This window comes from Peromyscus californicus, unplaced genomic scaffold, assembly GCF_007827085.1.
Source record: "Peromyscus californicus insignis strain IS unplaced genomic scaffold, ASM782708v3 Scaffold_4__1_contigs__length_199733344, whole genome shotgun sequence".
Classification (NCBI taxonomy): Eukaryota; Metazoa; Chordata; class Mammalia; order Rodentia; family Cricetidae; genus Peromyscus; species Peromyscus californicus.
The window spans coordinates 181,408,939-181,426,275 of NW_026294562.1; the positions used below are offsets into that span (position 1 = coordinate 181,408,939).

Sequence of the window (17,337 nt, forward strand, 5' to 3'; positions counted from 1 at the left end):
TGGGTGTGATCTCCAAACACAAACACACACACACACACACACTCTCACACTTCTATGGAATCTTTCTTTGATGAGCCTCTCAAAACCAACCTAGAAAAGGCACTCCCTCAATGCAAGTGTTTTTCTGAATCACCTTGTCTAGAGATGGTCTGTTCCCTCCCCAGGTTCTGTGATGAGGAGAGTGGAACAAAACAGCCCCAGAGTAAAATCAATCGCATGTTCTTAAAGAACAGTTCAAAAGTGAACATTTCCAACAGACTCTACCACTGTTTCTCCTGATATAAAAACACCTGCAATTTGCTAGGCGTGAGGGCACACACCTTTAATCCCAGCACTCCAGAGGCAGTGGCAGGAGGATCTCTATGTGTTCGAGGCCAGCCTGGCTTACAGAGTGAGTTTCAGGAAAGCCAGGGTTATGAAGTGAGACTGTGTCTCAAAAACAAAGAATAAATAAATCCATGCAATGCGAAGGAGACGTTCAGCGTGGGGACGCTCATCCTAGGGAAAAAAGCTCAGTCAGGAAACTCCCTCCCCTGCCTTGCCTTTCCTGTCAGTATCTGCTAGATGTGGTGAACACCTGATTTAATGGTGTTTATTCTTTCCCAAAGAAATTTCACCTGAGGAGACATTGCTCTGCCTGGGACCCTCCCCAGTGTGAATACCAACTGGCTATCTTGTAAAGGGGGTTCCCAGTCCGTTTCTGCTGAATGTTTTCAGATCCCAATTTGATGTTTTGATATTTCTCTATCCCTTGCTAATATTTTTTTTTAACTTTGGCTTACTCTATCCTTAACTCGCTCGTTCAAAAGGCAAAGAGAGGTTTACAAAATCTTGCAAAGGAGGCGTGTATCGGTTTTCCTGTCTGCCATTTTAACTTTCTAAATTTGTGCTAAATTACCTCTATTTAAGTCACGCTGCAATGTGGCAGCCTTTGGTTAGGCAGTAACATATTCCTTCACTAAACATGGTCTGGGATATGCCACGGTCTGCAATGCTTTCCTTTATGAATACGTATAGGCTCCCCCAAATAAAATCCCCACTCTTCCTTTACTGCAAAAGTATTAAAAAATAAGTAAAGATCCTTCTGAGGATGGACCACGGGTTGACGTTGTTGCGGACCTGAGCATAGGAACTACATTACCCAGAATGCCAAGAGCAGAATAGCAAATCCTGAGCCAAAGAGAGCAGTTTCAGACCGGGAGGACCGACAGGCACTGGGTGGGACTTCCTACATTGCGCCCTGTCTGTGGTTTAACTTCCCTTGGGTAAATTTTTGGAGGAATCCGAGCTTTGGGATAGCCAAGTTGGACTCAAGGAGCAGTCGCCGAGTGACGGCCGATGAGACCACCGGCAGCGGTGGTGGCCGTGCGCGGGTCCCAGCACCATCAGCAGAGTCCGATGGCGACTCCGAGGCATCCGGCTCAGGTGAGTGCTGCATGCTAGGCGTTCCCCTACCCCAGACACTTCAACCCTAAAGCCTATTGAGCGCCCCTCACGTACCCCACCCCCGCTAAGCTCATGTCCCTATGGAAGAAATACCTGAGTCCAGAAGAGTGCCAAGCCTGTGGGTGGGGTCCCCATTTCTCATAACTAGTGTAACGAGGCATGGGATAGTGGGACCAGAAGGAGATTGATTGACTGGTATTGGTAATGTCATGTTTGGACACATGAGCCAGAAGCATTCTAGCTTGAAAATGGCAAGGTGAAGCCTATTACTTAGGTCCTCAGGGACCTAGGAGCCAGCGGGACCTAATGGAAGATGAATGTGGTCATGGGCTGTACAAAATATTCCAAAAGCTGCACAAAGTTAGAACGGGCTGGGAGGAGATAATACGGATCCTCAGGAAGGTTAAGCTTTGTGCAACATCCCACAGCTGGTATGACTCAGCATTGTGCACTAAGATTTAGAGATAAGTTGGACATGCAAAGGTCGTGAAGATCTGGGACTGGACAGGGGTCATGGGAAGGCCTGAGCTCATGAAACCCTACCTTGGTCCTTGACTCTTACACCTTTCTTCCCACAGATTTTGAGGTCCACAGAAACGCATATGGTCTGCACACAGGTGAGTGAGTGGTGAGGTGGTGAGAACCTCAGCAGTGTGACCCCACTCCTGGTCTCAAGTTGATAGTAGAATTCATTTTTGTGGGACTTCTTACGAGTGGGATGTGAAGTCTAGCATGGAGGCACATCTCTGTAATCTCAACACTTGGGAGGACAGAGGCAAAAGGATCACCAGTTCAAAGCCAGCCTGGACTACATGGTGAGACCCTAAGAAAGACAGAGTGCTTGGTAAGATGGCTCAGCAGGTAAAGGCACTTGCCACCAAGCCAGAGGACCTAAATTAATCCCCAGAACCTACATGGTAGAAGGAGAGAACTGACTCCTGCAAATTATCCCCTGATTTCTGTGAGTATGCACACACACACACACACACACACACCCCACAATTGAAAAATGAATAAACCTAAAGAAGAGGAAGAGGCATGACCAGCATGGTAGCTCACTGGGTTAAGGCACTGAGCACCAAGCCTGACAACTTGACTCTAACCCCAGGACACACAGAGTGGAAGAAATGGACCAACTCCATCAAGTTATCATGACCTTCACGTTCATGCTAATTTGAACACATGAACACTCACTCGATAAATACATACATACATATATACATACATACATATATACATACATACATACATACATACAAAGAAGAGGGGTATTGGGATTTCAAAACCCGTAGTGGGGCTGTCAGCTGATAGCTAGTCACACAGATCTGAAACTCTGAGGAAGATTAATCATAGAGACATCCCAAATGGCGAAGGCTGATTTTGCCTACAACTATAGCTTGACTTTTAGTTAGGAAGTGAAATTGGGTCTTTTTTATTTTACTTTTTATTCTTCACTTCTTCATGTTCTAAAGGCTGTTGTTTTTTGTTTTTTTTTTTTTTTACACCTCGAGTCAGCTGGTACTCCTGCCTCAGTCTGCTAGGTGCTTGGACTATGAGTGTGCACCATTACACCCAGAAGGAACCCGATCTTCATAGTAATGCCATTAGCAGAAAAGTAAGGGTGAAAGCCATGACTAGATCTGATGATGACTGAGCATCTAGCTGGAGATATAGACATCATTAGCACACCTGAGTGAGTGGAGGAGCTATAGGAACCAGGTGAGAATGTTGCTGATCTGGTAGGTGGCCAAGGCTTCCATAGAAAGTGTGGAACTCAACTCCGACTGAAAAAAAAAAAAAAGAAATCATTGAGTTAACATAACACACACACACACACACACACACACACACACACACACACACACACACACACACACACCGGCCTCACCAGCATTTAGGAGGGAACCTTGGAGTGTCTGAGGAGTTTCATTCAGACAGATGGAGAGCTCAGGGGCATAGGTGTTCATCTGGGAGGATCAGTATGTCTGGAGCCTAGGAGGGCTTCTGTAGCTAGACATTCAGTCGAGTTTAGTTAGAGGAAGCCTGTGACTGGTGAGATGGCATTAAATGCCACAAAGTGGTGAACCAACCTGTCACTCCCCAAGTTGTGATGTTGACTGGCCTTAGAGCAAGGAACAGAATCAGCCATAAAGGCATTGGGAGGGACTAGCAGCTGCCTCTCACACTAGAAAGCCTCTTGCCTCCATTTAGGAAGCTTTCTCTAGATACCTTCTGCTAAACAATGCCCAAGGAGATGCTTGTGGTATGGGGTTTGGAGTTTGTGGTGGCTGTGGGAGTGAGCTGTTATAAGAGAGGTATGGACTAAAGAAACACCTAGTGATGGGAAAGGTTAGCTGGATACCTGCAGTCCCTGGGATTAGGATGCCAGGCAATCTCTTACTTGGTTTGGTGGGGGAACCCGAGGAAATTTTCTTGACCAAAGTTAGGTCAGCTAGACTTTGTGAGTTGCTTCTGTCGGTTAAAGGGTTAAAGACAGGGAAAGAGCTCAGAGCAGAACAGAGTTTACTGATAAGGTTCTTCAAGTACGTGGAGAGAGACGTTCAGAACTGACTACCATTTGGAATTATTTGGGGTTCAGGGTGCACCCACCCCGTATACCCCTTTCTATTGGTTGATAGGCGTCTCATACCCCTTCAATTGCAAATGAATCTCAGCTTCTGTCTATGAGCAAGGAAGCCATTGCAATAGGACCCTGTGATTCGGTTTGTGAGCAAGGAAGCAGCTGTAAGAGGGCCCCTTCCATTAGTGCATGAGTAACTGTGGATTGGCTGGGATAAGAGTGGGCATCCCAACCCCTTCTGTTCTCTGTGGTATACCAGACACAGAGAGACCCACCACATGCAAAAGGAAATAGGCTGTTTCAGAGGAATGCAAACTGACCACCTGTTGCTTAGGGCAAAACGCTATTTTTAAAAAGTCCTCACACTGTGGTTTGATGCTCCACCTTCTCCCCTCCTAAGGGCCCATGGCCTCAAAAGAAGTTCTGATAGCCTTGTTATTGACAGGTCCAAAATGCATAGCTACTCCCTCCTCTCCTTCCTCTGGGTGCACTGGGAGGTTGTAGTGATCTGGGAATGAAGTCACAGGTGAGTCTCAGTGTGTTGGGCTTTTTAATCTTCTCAAGAGGGGAGTAAGCAAGGCGGGGGGGGGGGGGGGGGTTGAGTAAACTAGGAATCCTAAAAGAAGTTAGTCGTTGAGTGACTTATCCCCATCCTGACAGGGCTGTGTGACCTTTGAAGATGTGGCTGTGTACTTCTGCCAGGAAGAGTGGGAGCTCCTGGATGAAGCTCAGAGGCTACTGTATCTCAATGTGATGCTGGAAAACTTTGCACTTACAACCTCACTGGGTAAGGCCCCTGTACCTCCTCTGTGTCTTGGTTCCCATCTGCCTCTTTCTCCTAGAATGAGCTCTGCCCTTTCCACAGCCAAACTATAGGCCCTGTTGACTCCCCTACTTTCTTGACAGGTATGTTATGGGTATCAGTGCTGAGCTACATTCACTGCCCAGAGCAGCCCTAATGCATGCCACCCTGAGTATTCATCAAAATGTCTGGGTGGCAGAAGTCCTACAGTCATAGTAACGGGGCTGTCTCACTTTCTTTTCTGTTGCTTCGATAAAATACCTTGACAAAAGCAACGTGAGGTGGAAAGGCTCTATTTAGACTCAACGGTTCCACATTACATTCCATCACAGCAGAGAAGTCCCGGCAGCAGGGGTTTGAGAAAACCGGTCGCATCGCATCCACAGTCAAGAGCAGAGAACAATGAATTCATGCATGCCAGTGCTCAGCTGATTTTCTCATTCATAGTCAGTCCAAGACCCCAAGCCCAGGGAATTGTGACATCCATAATGGGCAGATCATCCACCTCAATTAAGGTAGTCAGAACAGTCCCCCACAGCATACCAGAGGGCCCTTCTTCCAGGTCATCCAAGACTGTGTTAAATTGACAGTTAACAATAACCACAGCTTCTAAAGTGACATTGCCCTTTACTTGTTCAGATGGCCATGTTATATCCATAATTCCTTTTTCTCCAAGTTCTGCCCCCTTCTGGCTGGTGTCTGATAGCTGTGTCTTTCAGAAATTTCATACGTTGTGATGCTTGGTGCTTATGTGGACTTTGGACTGTTGTACATGACCCTCTATCCAGGCCTCTTTAAAATACTGATCATTTTTTTTGCCAATCACTCATCTGTCTTGTCTTTCTTTAAGACTTACGTTTTCTGTTTCCTATGGTGTTTAACAACTTGGGGTTGGGAGAAAGTCCTGATTTCTTTTCACAAGGTGGACGGACATGTCAAGATGGTCACAATGGTTGCCTGTTCCTCATGAGTGAGTAACAGTTGATGCAGGGTATGACACCGGGGTTGTGTTCAGATCAAGCCAGGAATCTGCAGTGTGTCTAACAGTATTATGATGTAATAAATAAATCCTTCCTTCAATTAGTCACCTTGGTCATCATGTTTTCTCATAGCAATGGCAAGTAACTGGCATACTAACCAAAAAGAAAGTAGCTATGAGTTGTAGGTTTTCTTGACACCAAGTCTCTGTTTCCCAGGTAGCAACTGGTGTCCAATGATTCAGTTTATCTAGCAGGAGTTCAAAATAGGTCACACAGTTAGAAAAAAAAAAAAACAAAAACTGCTCCCAGTTAAATGCAGGTTTTCTTTAGTATTCTCTTGCAATGTTCTGAATGTCTTTGCTGTCTGTAGCAATATTCCCCTGTTCATTTCTGATTTGGTTAATTTGGGTCCTCTCTTTCTTTTGATTAGTTGGGTCAAGGTCTGTGATTCTTTGCTGTATTGTCTTTATTTCTGTTTCATTAATTTCTTTCTGGTTTTTATTATTTCTTGCCATCTACTGATCTAGGTTTGTGTTGTTCTCATGCTTTCCAAATTCTTGAGTTGCCTTCGTTAAGTCATTGATTTGAGCGTTCTGATTTTTTAATGTAGGCTCTTAGAGCTCTACACTCTCCACATAGGACAATTTTTAATGTGTCCCAGAGATTTTGTTGTGTTGTGTTTCCATTTTCTTTTATCTCTGGGATACTGCCAGCCCAACACTCAATAGTGCATTTAATTCCATTGGATTTGTGCACTTACTAGAGATTTGCTTGCTGTTAGTTTTAAGTTTTATCATTTTATGGTCACATAGGATATATGGAGTTGTTTCTATTTTTCTGAATTTGTTAAGATTTGTTTTATGTCCAGGATATAGTCTATTTTAGAGAAGCTTCCATGGGCTGTAGCTAGAATGTATATTCTTTTGTGTTTGGGGAAATATTCTGTAGTTATCTGTTAAGTCCATTTGATATATGATGTCTTTTTAATGCTGATGTTTCTCTGTGTATTTTTTGTCCAGCTGACTTGTCTATGGAGAAAGTGGAGTATTGACAGTGTCTACTATTAGTGGGTTGGTGCTTATCTGTGTCTTTATTTTTACTAATTCACTTTGTATGAAATCCGGTATAATTGTATATATGTTTAGGATAGTAATATCTTCCTGGTTAATTTTTCCCTAGATTAGAATGAAGTGTCCTTCTTTATCACTTAAGGTTAGTTATAGTATGAAGTCTGTTTTATCAGGTATTAATTAGTATAGCAACACCTACTTGCTTCCTGGTCCCACTTTATTGGAGTATTTTTTCCCAGTCTTTCACTTGAAGGTGGTGACTATTTTCAAAAACTGGGGTGAGTTCCTTGTAGACAACAGAAAGAAACATTTTTGTTTCTTTTCTTTTTTTGGCAGAGGGCGGAGGGGGGCCAGGGAAGAGCTGAGACAGAGTTCCTCTATTTAACTGCCCAGGCTATCCTAGAACCTGCTGCTGCCTCCTGGGTGGTTGCCTGACTGGATTTTTGTGTCTTGATCCATTCAGTCAGCCTGTTTGATTGGAGAATTAAAGCCATTGATATTTAAAGTTACTTAAAGGTGTCGGTTGATTACAGTCACATTTTTGCTGTCTATATCTCTTGGCAATGCTTATTCTTCTTTTCATTCCAAAGTATTGCTTCCCACATTATGTTTAGGGTTGATCCACTGGGTATGAATTCTTTTAGCCTGTTTGTATCATGGAACGTTTTTCTTTCTCCTTCAATATTTTCTTCCTTCAATTATGGAAGATAGTTTTGCTGGGTAGAGTAGTCGAGGCTGGTGGTCATGGTCTTTTAGAATTTGGAGTACATTGCTCGGGGGCTGTTTTGGTTTTCAAAGTTTCCATTGAGAAATCAGCTGTTGTTCTGATGGCTTTTCCTTTATAAGTGACTTGGTATGTTTTTCTCATAGCTTTTAATAGTCTTTCTTTATTCTGTACATTTAGTGTTATAACTATTATATGTCATGGGGAAGTTTTCTGGTACTGTCTACTTGGTGTTCTGTGTGCTTTTGTATCTATATGTGTGTGTCTTTTCTTAGTTTAGGGAAGTTTCTCTGTGGTCTTGTTGTAGATCTGGCCTTTGCCATTGACCACAAATTCCTCTCCTTCTATCTGTCTAAAATTCAAAGATTGGAAAAAATAAATTTTAAAAATTTAAAAAAAATAAATAAAATTAGAAGATTGGATCTTTTCATGGTATCTCAAAGTTTCTGCATATTACTTTCCTGCATTTTTAATTTTTTTCATAATCATCGTTTGTGTGGTCTAATTCTCCTACTTCATCTTCAAGACTTGATCTTCTGCCTTCTACTTTATCCATTCTGTTTATTAGGCTTTCCGTTGAGTTTTCTAGTTGATTTCTTGAGTTATCTTCAAGACCTGATATTTGGTCTTCTGTTTGAGCTATTCCATGTGTAAGGCTTTTGCTAGTTTTCTAGTTGGGTTGTTGAGTTTTTCAATTCCATCTTCATTCCAGCTTGAGTTTTCTAAACTGAATTGAGATTTCCAGTCCTGAATCGTATTCGTCATTTCATTCAGCCTTATATTTGTATTTCCTTGGACATCACTCAGGTGTTTATTTTTATCCTGTTGAAGTTTAGTTAGGTGTCTGCTCATGTTCTCTTTAAACTCCTTGAAGTCTTGGATAAAGTTTATGGTTTTGTTTTTGTTTTTGTTTTCTTTGTTTTTTATACAGAGTCACACTATGTACGTCTGACTGTCCTGGAACTCAGTATGTAGACCAGGCTAGCCTCAAACTCTCAGCAGTGTACCACCACACCTGATGATGATATTCCTTTTCAATTCTGTATCCTGGGACTCATCTAGGTAATTCTCATTAAAGAACATTTCTAGCAGATCAGTGGTTTTGATGGGAGACATGCTGTCTTGGCCTTTCATAATGATTTGTTTTTTCAGTGTAGTCTGGGCATGTGGACTTGTTTCTTTGGTTGTGTGTCTGATGTGAGATTCTATCCTGTCTTAGATACACACACACACACACACACACACGATCATAGTTATATATATATATATATATATATATATATATATATATATATGATCATAGTATTACTTTTTCTTACCAACTTTTTTCTTTTTTCTTTTTTAATCTTCCCCTCTTTATCTCTGTTTGAATTGCTGTTTGTTGAATGTGGCATCTGTGGGATGGAGCTAGGCCAGATAAAACTGGTGCATTAACTGTTTGATTGATCCTAGGCCAGGCAAAGCCAGTCTGAGGAGAACCTTGGTCTGGAGCTAGACCTTTGGGTGTAGAGTTGAATCTTCTTTTAAAACGTGCATTCATATATATATATATATATATATATATATATATATATATATATACACACACACACACACGTGATCATAGTAATATATATATATATATATATATATATGATCATAGTATTACTTTTTCTTACCAATTTTTTTTCTTTTTTCCTTTTTAATCTTCCCCTCTTTATCTCTGTTTGAATCTTTATTGCTGTTTGTTGAATGTGGGCTTTTAACTTCCTGAACCTTTGGTTTCTTTAGTTTCCATTTTTGGCACATCAGATGACCATAGGAGGTAGGAAAGGCCTGGGGTCTGCACCTTCTGGGTTGATGTTTGCTCAGTGAGCTCCTCATGTTAGGAATAGTCTGTTAGAAATGGTAACCTCTCTTTCTTTGGTATTCTGCTTTCACATAATGTGCTTGGACTCTATATCTGGGAGAACAGTGGTAACTTAACTTTCTTTTCTGAATTCTTTGTTTTGTGATAACTTAATAGGCTCATCAACTAGAGGCCTTGTGACCCTCTTTACCATCATCTATAAAGGTAGAGAGTATGTTATAAAGTCAATGTAAAATGCCACTGAGGCTCAGTATCCAACCTTTAGCCCACCATGCTACCCTTCACTGCCTGCCTGTCCAGTGGCACTCTCAGCCATTTTAAATTCTACTGAGGGACACCTCGCTCTCTTTCTTCTGGAGCTTTTTTCTCCCATCAGATAACCAGTAGCCCTGACAATTCCTGCAGCTACAGCAATAGCCCATCCTGCTCTATGGGGACCTTACCCTATGGTCCCCAGGAACAAACAGGCCCAGAGACACACAAGTAACCCGCAGCCCTTAGACCCAAAGATACATTGAGAAAACATAACACTTACCACACAGTGTGACCTGTAACAGTTTTAAGTTGAACAGTACGCAAACAAATACCTACTAAAGCACAGGCATGCTGTGCTCAGAAGGGCAGGCAGGCAGCACGTGTTGATCAGTACTTCAGGTAGTAACTGGAGTAATCCGGGGAACGGCCTCTGCTCCACCACATGAGCGGCCCTGCTTGCTCTCACACTTTCATTGATACATACTGTGGGTTTTAATTTCTAAAGATGACTGAATGGCAGCATGGAGCGGTGAATGCTATTGAAAGGGGATTTATTTCTGAGAGAAGGAGGTATACTGCATCATTCAGAGTATGGTGAGGAAACAGCGGGTGCTGAGGATGCAAATGTAAGAAAAGGATTAATTGGAGGGCAGGTCATGTGCACTTGAGTGCAGGCCAGAAAGAAAATTGTGTCTCCTGGAGCTAGACTTACAGATGGTTGTGAGCTACCTAATGTGGATGATAGAAACCAAATTTGCATCATTTGGAAGAGCAGTGCTCATTCTTAACCACTGAGACACATCTCCATCCCCAGGATATGGCCTTCTTGTCTAGAATATGACTGGGATAGTTAGGGCAAAGGAGTCTACTCTTGAATATACAAACTATGAAAACATGGTTTGCAGTGCTGGATCTGGATTATTCTAGCAGCAACTGAACTAAGTTAAGTTTTATGCTATCTATTAAGAACTGACACCCCCCCCCAAAAAAAGAACTGACCTCCCTACCCACACATGAAGGAATGAAATGGTTGGGAGGAAGGCAGAAAGAAAGAAAGAAAGGATCAAAAAAAAATGGAGAGGAAAAGAATTAGAGAGAGAGGAGGATTCCATGGTTAAGAGCGCTTGCTACTCTTGGAGAGAAATGGAGTTTGATTCCTAGAATGCCCATCAGGCAGCTCAGAATCTAAACCCAGCTCCAGGAGGTTTGACACCTTCTCTGGCCTGTGTGTATGTGCATATATACACAGATACACTTATGTACATAATACATAGAAATGCAAAAATAAATCTTTAAGGAAAAAAGAGCTAAGGAGGTAGACATTGGAGAGATGTTTCCATTTGACATCTAAACTGGGGCCTATAAGGGAAGGACTGGTTATTTGCCCTATAGTCTTTACTCTCGTCTTTTCTGGAAAGAACGAAAACAATAACAGGTCCAGCCTTTATTGTTTTCTCCCAGGGTCTGTGGAAGAATCTAACAACCAGATGAGGATTCTAATCTGAGAGATATCAAATGAATCTAAGCACACTAAATTCTTTATTCTTTCTTTATTTCACTCTCTTTATTCTTCTAAATCAATTTTATCTACACAGTTTCTTTTTCTGTTCTCATACTTAGCTCCTCTCCGTCCCTCCTGCTCTCAGTCCCTTCTGCTGTTCTCTCATACCTATCGAGTTCTTTCCATCCCCATCTTTGTTCTTCTAAATCCGTTCTCCCCAGTGCTGTGAGAGAACCAGTATATATACACAAGCAGTAATTCTTTGGCAAAGCAATGCAAGCCTTGAAGTTTTCAGGGTTGCAGAGAGAGATGATAAGGATCCACACAAAAAGCACTAAATGTCAGCTTCTAATTACAACCCAAAAGGGGAGTGACTAAAGGGGAGTTCTCTGGTAGGGTCAACAAAAGGCAAGATCAATTAGGGAATCTAGGAATAGCACCTGGCTGAGGAGGAATTAAAACTTAATTTGCACAAGAAAAAAGCTTGGCACCTGTCACCTGCCTGGCCTGGAGGCAATCTCCTTGGGTCAGTGGGAAGCAATTACCTTAACTCAGTAACTAGCAAGTAACTAAAACATCATCCCAGGAATGTAAGCAATAAATCTCTTAAATTAGGGTCTTGTGTAAATAACCCTGGGTGAAGATAAGGAGTTAAAGATTTAATTGCTAGTGGTTATTTTCTCTTATCTGTAAGTGAGATGTGCTAATGTTGATCTGCATTTGTCCTTGGATAAAAAGGTATCTTAGCCGAAATACTTATGTCTGGAGAATGGCTCTGGCCAGATTTATGTTAATGAAAAAATAAACACAGCTGGAGACAGTTGTCCAATTACCCCAGATGTATAGGGAAAGTTGTGTCCAAGATTGAGATGCAGTCATGAGATTACATGTACACATAACATGGAAATGCACAGTAAATGGGGAGACTCTTAGCTGTTATTGCACAAGAAACAATTTGCAACAAGAGACAGCCAGTTCATTCAAAAGGCAGTAATTCCATAATGCCTTGTGTGATGGTTTCCTCCAACAGATCCATTAGTTCTGATAGGTTGACCTTCTGAACTCTAGTTGTCACTGCTGTATACTCTCATGAACTTCTGCTACCAGCAGCTCTCAGTATGGAAAGGTTTAAATAATATTCCTTTTTTTCCTCCAACAACCACAAAAATGAAATCCACCTGTAGATAGTTGGCTACAAGCAGATTGCTGAACACTAGCTAGTCTTTCAGATAGAAGTCTGCCAAAGAGGGATATTTGTTCTGAAAGATTAAATTGAATTATGTCATTTTTCCCTCTCTCCATTTGACACAACTTACGTCTTTGCAATAAAAGTAGCTAGAAGCTTGGGCAAACATTTTCTTCTCATGTACCTTTCAATCATAAGATAATCTGAATATAAAGCTAAGCATATATATATTTTTTTAAATAACCACTCTTCATGGTGAGGTCAATAAGGAAAATAAATTTAAAGCATAATTAGCAATTTCAGCCACAGTGAATATGTTCTCTGCCCTTTCAGTTTGTTGGCGTGAAGCAGAAGCTGAAGAAACAACATATGTACAGGGTGTTTCACCAGCTGAAGAACCACAAGACAGGACTCCAAAGGAGGGTCTACCCACGAAGAAGACTCATCCTTCTGACATCTGTGTTTCAGTCTTGAAAGACATCTTGCATCTGAATGACCTTCCTGGTCAGAAACCATATTTGACTGAGGTATGTACAAACCTCCTGGACCAGAAGCATCCTAGAACCAAGAATTGGTTAAAAAGAGATGTGGACTCCCTTGTGAAGAGTTGTATATTCCATGTATCAAGGAATCCTTTCATCTGTAGTAAGATTGGAGAGAAATTCCCAGCTATGTGGAATCTTCTCCAACCCCAGGCCATTCCCCAAGGTGAGAAACAAAACAAAATTAAGCATGGAAAGACTTTTCACAGTGACAAAAATAATTCTAAGTCAAATGAGTATAAGAAATCTTCCAGCCCCCAACACAGGCTTCTAGAGTACCAGAGAGTTTTCAGTGAAAAGGGGAGTGCTGAATCTAGCAAATGTAAGCAAGACTTAAACAAGTGCACAGTTGTACCATCCCAGACAGACCAGACTGACAAAAGACCATATGAGTGTCATGACTGTGGGAAATTGTTTGGCCAAAAAGCCACACTTAGAATACACCAGAGACGGCATACTGGAGAAAAACCATATAAGTGCGGTGAATGTGGCAAGTCTTTCTGTCAAAGCTCCAACCTCAGTGAACACTGCAGAGTTCACAGTGGAGAAAGACCTTATGAGTGTGTGGACTGTGGGAAAGGCTTCGGGTGCCACTCCAGTCTTCTCCGGCACCAGAGAACACACACAGGAGAATGGCCGTATGAATGTGGTGACTGCGGACGATTGTTTAGACAGATCGTCAGCCTGATTACACACCAGAGGACTCACACTACAGAGAAGCCTTACGAATGTGGACAGTGCGAAAAGTCTTTTAGTCACAAAGCCACTCTTACTGTACATCAGAGAGTTCATACTGGAGAAAAGCCCTATAATTGTGAAGAATGTGGGAAATCCTTTAGCCAAAGTGCCAACCTTATTAAACACTCCAAAATTCATACTGGAGAAAAGCCTTATGAGTGTGGGGAATGTGGTCTGTGCTTTCGTCAAAGAGCCACCCTCATGAAACATCAGAGAACCCACAGTTCAGAAAGGCCTTATGAATGTAGGGAATGTGGTAAGTTCTTTAAACAATACTTCTACCTCATTGAACACCGTAGGATTCACACTACAACAGAATTTTATGAGTGTGAACAGTGTGGGAAATCCTACACGCAAAAAGCCACCCTTCTTAGACACCAGAGAGTCCACACAGGAGAAAGTCCTTATAAATGTGAGGAATGTGGAAAAGCCTTTGAGTACAAATCCAGACTTGATCGACATCAAAGAACTCACACTGGAGAAAGGCCTTTTGAGTGTGCCAAATGTGGGAAATTCTTCAGGGAAAGCTACAATCTTGCTGAACACCAGAAAATTCACACAAAAGCAAAGCCTTACAATTGTGATCAGTGTGGGAAATGTTTTAGCCGGAGAGCTGACTTGGTTAAGCACCAGAGGGTTCATACAGGAGAAAGGCCTTATACATGTGGCGAATGTGGGAAAACCTTCAGCCGAACTACCAACCTTGTTCAACACAGCAGAATTCACACTGGGGAACGGCCATATGAGTGTGACCAGTGTGGGAAATCCTTTAGCCAAGTATCTACCCTCACTCGGCATCAGTTACTTCACGCTGGAGAAAGACCCTCTAAATATAGCAAATGAGGCATGTCTTAGACAACCCTCTCTAGCATCTTCTAACATGAAAAATGTCACAGAAAGGCAGAAAATGTGGAAAATCCTTCAACACTAGGTAGACCATCACAGCTCCTGGAAGCCTACATTTGAAAACACCATTAGGCCTCCCAGAAAATTGCATTGTTGTTCCTTGTACACACTAGAGAGCCTAACATGAGTATTCAGAGGGGCAAAGTACTGTGAGTTCCAGGCATGTGTAATTTGTACTGGAGGTCCCCAGCACGTTCTCTATGGTCCGTCTCTTTTGCCAGAATTAAATAACTGCCATAGTGTCTCCTCAAAAGTGTCTCTCCTCTAGCATCTCAGATTGAGTGCATATTCCCCCCAACATGCCCATATTCTCCCCTTCCCTAGTGAAAGCCTCAATTGCCTGTGCCTTGCAAATGACCTTAATCCCTTTTTTTGGTCTGTATTTTGCCTAAAAGAACCTGGTCTGGGTTTAGCTGGAGGCTTCAAGAAAGGATTATCTTCTTTTTCATTCTTTGTCTCATATGATTCATATTACTGTTTACATACTCCAAGATCACTAGCCAGTAACTTCCTGCTGTTTCGTGCAATAATAAAGGCCTTATGTTATTTTTGTGTATTTTTAATCAAGAGTTTCTATTCACAACCTTGGGTGGGTAACATGCTACCATAGGCCCTGTTTGTATAGATGGGAACAGTTTTTTGAGGCAGCTCCATTCATGCCTCAATGGGGGTACTGTCGTGGGAAAGAGTACTTCTCATTGATGTCGCTTTCCAAGACCTTTAGTGGAACAAAACAGGGTGTTCAGTCCTCACTTTCTGCCTCAATGCTTGTTTTTTGTTTGTTGTTGGGAGGAGGGTGTTTTGTCTTTATTTAGACTACAGGTTACTTTGAAGGTGAGGTCACTTGTTAGACCTACAACATTCAGTGCTCTTAGAATAACTTAAATTTATTCTATCATCCCCACAAGATTTGACATGATGCCCAAGATTGTTGAAGGGAACCTTTTCACTCAGATTCATAGAACCAAGTCCATGACTCCAAGTGTCATTTATCACTTAAGAAATTAGGGGAGCCAAATAGGAACAATAACTGATACATCACCACGGGCTTTGATTAGTTGAGAGGTGGGGTTTTATGTGAGAACAAAGACAGAGACCATACGTGTTGCATTCTGGAAAATAATTCACCATATCTTGTGTCCTGAAATTTTAACTGGGTCTGAATTCAGGCTCTTACATAATTATTTCTGGTTGCTTATAGCAGTATTTTACTATGAGAAACATCAGCAAAAAACAGAGCATGAAGATTCAAAAGCATGTAGTTTTGCCAGGACCAGAATGTGTTGGAGTTGAAGATAGAGCAGCCATAGTTGCTAATGGAAGCTATAAAAGAAGCCAAGCGGTCTGGAGAGATGGCTCAAAGGTTAAGAACACTGGCTGTTCTTCCAGAGGTCTTAGAGTTCAATTCCCAGTACCCACGTGGTGGCTCATAACCATCTGTAATGAGATCTGGCTCCCTCTGCTGGCCTGCAGGGATACATGCAAACAGAACATTGTATAATAAATAAATAAATCTAAAAAAAAAAAAAAAAAAAAAAAAAAAAAAGGAAGAAGAAGCCAAGCACTTCGTTGCTAGGGCATAGAAAAAAAAAAATACCTTGAAGGCTCCAGGCTGTTGGAAAAGACTTTCCCTTTTAAAGGGTGCTGCTAAGATTTTGTAAAGAATTCCTTAGACAGATGCTCCCCTGTGCAGGCCACCGAAGCTGTGGACCAAGGAGACTGTGGTTCTGCTTGAGCTGGCAGTATTAATATCATTGCCATGGTGCTGCTTTCATGGGCAGGCAGAACGGAAGTCATGATGTCATAGAGGCTTCCACCAATGCCAGAGAATAGCCCTGTGATGCCAACTAGGGTGTGACAGGGTCAGTTTCCTCAGACGCCTCTGATGGAGATTCATGAAGCTTGAAAAATTAATACTGAAGTGCGTGTTGTATGTCAGGAACATGGGATGTCTCTCAAGGAAAAGTGCCAGCACCGAGTGGAACCAGTCCCATAGAGACTGTACGGGCTACAAATAACAAGGCCTTAGGGGTAGGCATACCCAAGCCTGTTGGATCTCAGGTGACGGCAGCATGTGACCCTGATCCCAGAGATGGGGCTACAGAATTCAGTTTTCTTTGTTCGTTTTTTGCTCTCCTTCGTTCCCATTCCTCCCTTCTATGATCCAAATCCTTTCCTTTTGAAACAGGAATGTGTACTCTGTGCCATTGTAATGTGGACTTATGTAACATTCTTGTGGGTTTTATTTGGCTCAGTCAAGAGTTTACCTTTGGTCTCAGAAGAAACTTTGAGCTTCTGAACATCATTGGAACTGTTAAGAGTAAAGACTCATGAAGTGGAGCTAAATGCATCCTGAGGTGGCTATGAGCCTTTGGGAGCCAGGAATGGGATTTTATGGTTTGGCTCTGAAATGCCTCTCATGTTTTAAACACTTGCTTTCCAGATAGAAGTGCTGTTTTGACAGATGGTGGAATCCTTAGGAGATGAGGCACAGATGGCAGGAGCCGGTCACTAGGAGCAGGTCTTTTGATGGTTATACCCAGCCCTAGTTAAGTGGTTCCCAACCCCTTTGGGTTGCATATCGGATATTTACATTATGATTTATAACTATCAAAATTACAGGTATGAAGTAGCCACAAAATAATCTTATGGTTGGGGGTCCCCACAGCGTGAGGAGCTGTATTAAAGGGCATCGGCATTGGGAAGGTTGAGAAGCACTGGCCTAGTTGTCTCGGCTGCCTCTCTGCCTCTTACAGT

General features: G+C 42.1%; 1 protein-coding gene across 1 annotated transcript; it reads left to right on the top strand.

Moving 5' to 3' along the window:
• Positions 1 to 1,178: 1,178 nt before the first annotated feature.
• On the top strand, positions 1,179 to 15,143 carry LOC128094493 (zinc finger protein 883-like). The gene is made up of 4 exons (XM_052712905.1): positions 1,179 to 1,425; positions 2,025 to 2,063; positions 4,688 to 4,814; positions 12,728 to 15,143. The coding sequence occupies exons 1-4, from the start codon at positions 1,339 to 1,341 to the stop codon at positions 14,515 to 14,517; spliced, it is 2,043 nt and encodes a 680-aa protein (XP_052568865.1). The 5' UTR covers positions 1,179 to 1,338; the 3' UTR covers positions 14,518 to 15,143.
• The last annotated feature ends 2,194 nt before the right edge of the window (positions 15,144 to 17,337 follow it).

Bases quoted from the DNA above. Each gene is read 5' to 3' on its own strand.
- LOC128094493 (XM_052712905.1), top strand. From the start codon at position 1,339: ATGAGACCACCGGCAGCGGTGGTGGCCGTGCGCGGGTCCCAGCACCAT. The intron at 2,064-4,687 runs GTGAGTGAGTGG...CCATCCTGACAG, and splicing joins CGCATATGGTCTGCACACAG to GGCTGTGTGACCTTTGAAGA. The intron at 4,815-12,727 runs GTAAGGCCCCTG...CTGCCCTTTCAG, and splicing joins TGCACTTACAACCTCACTGG to TTTGTTGGCGTGAAGCAGAA.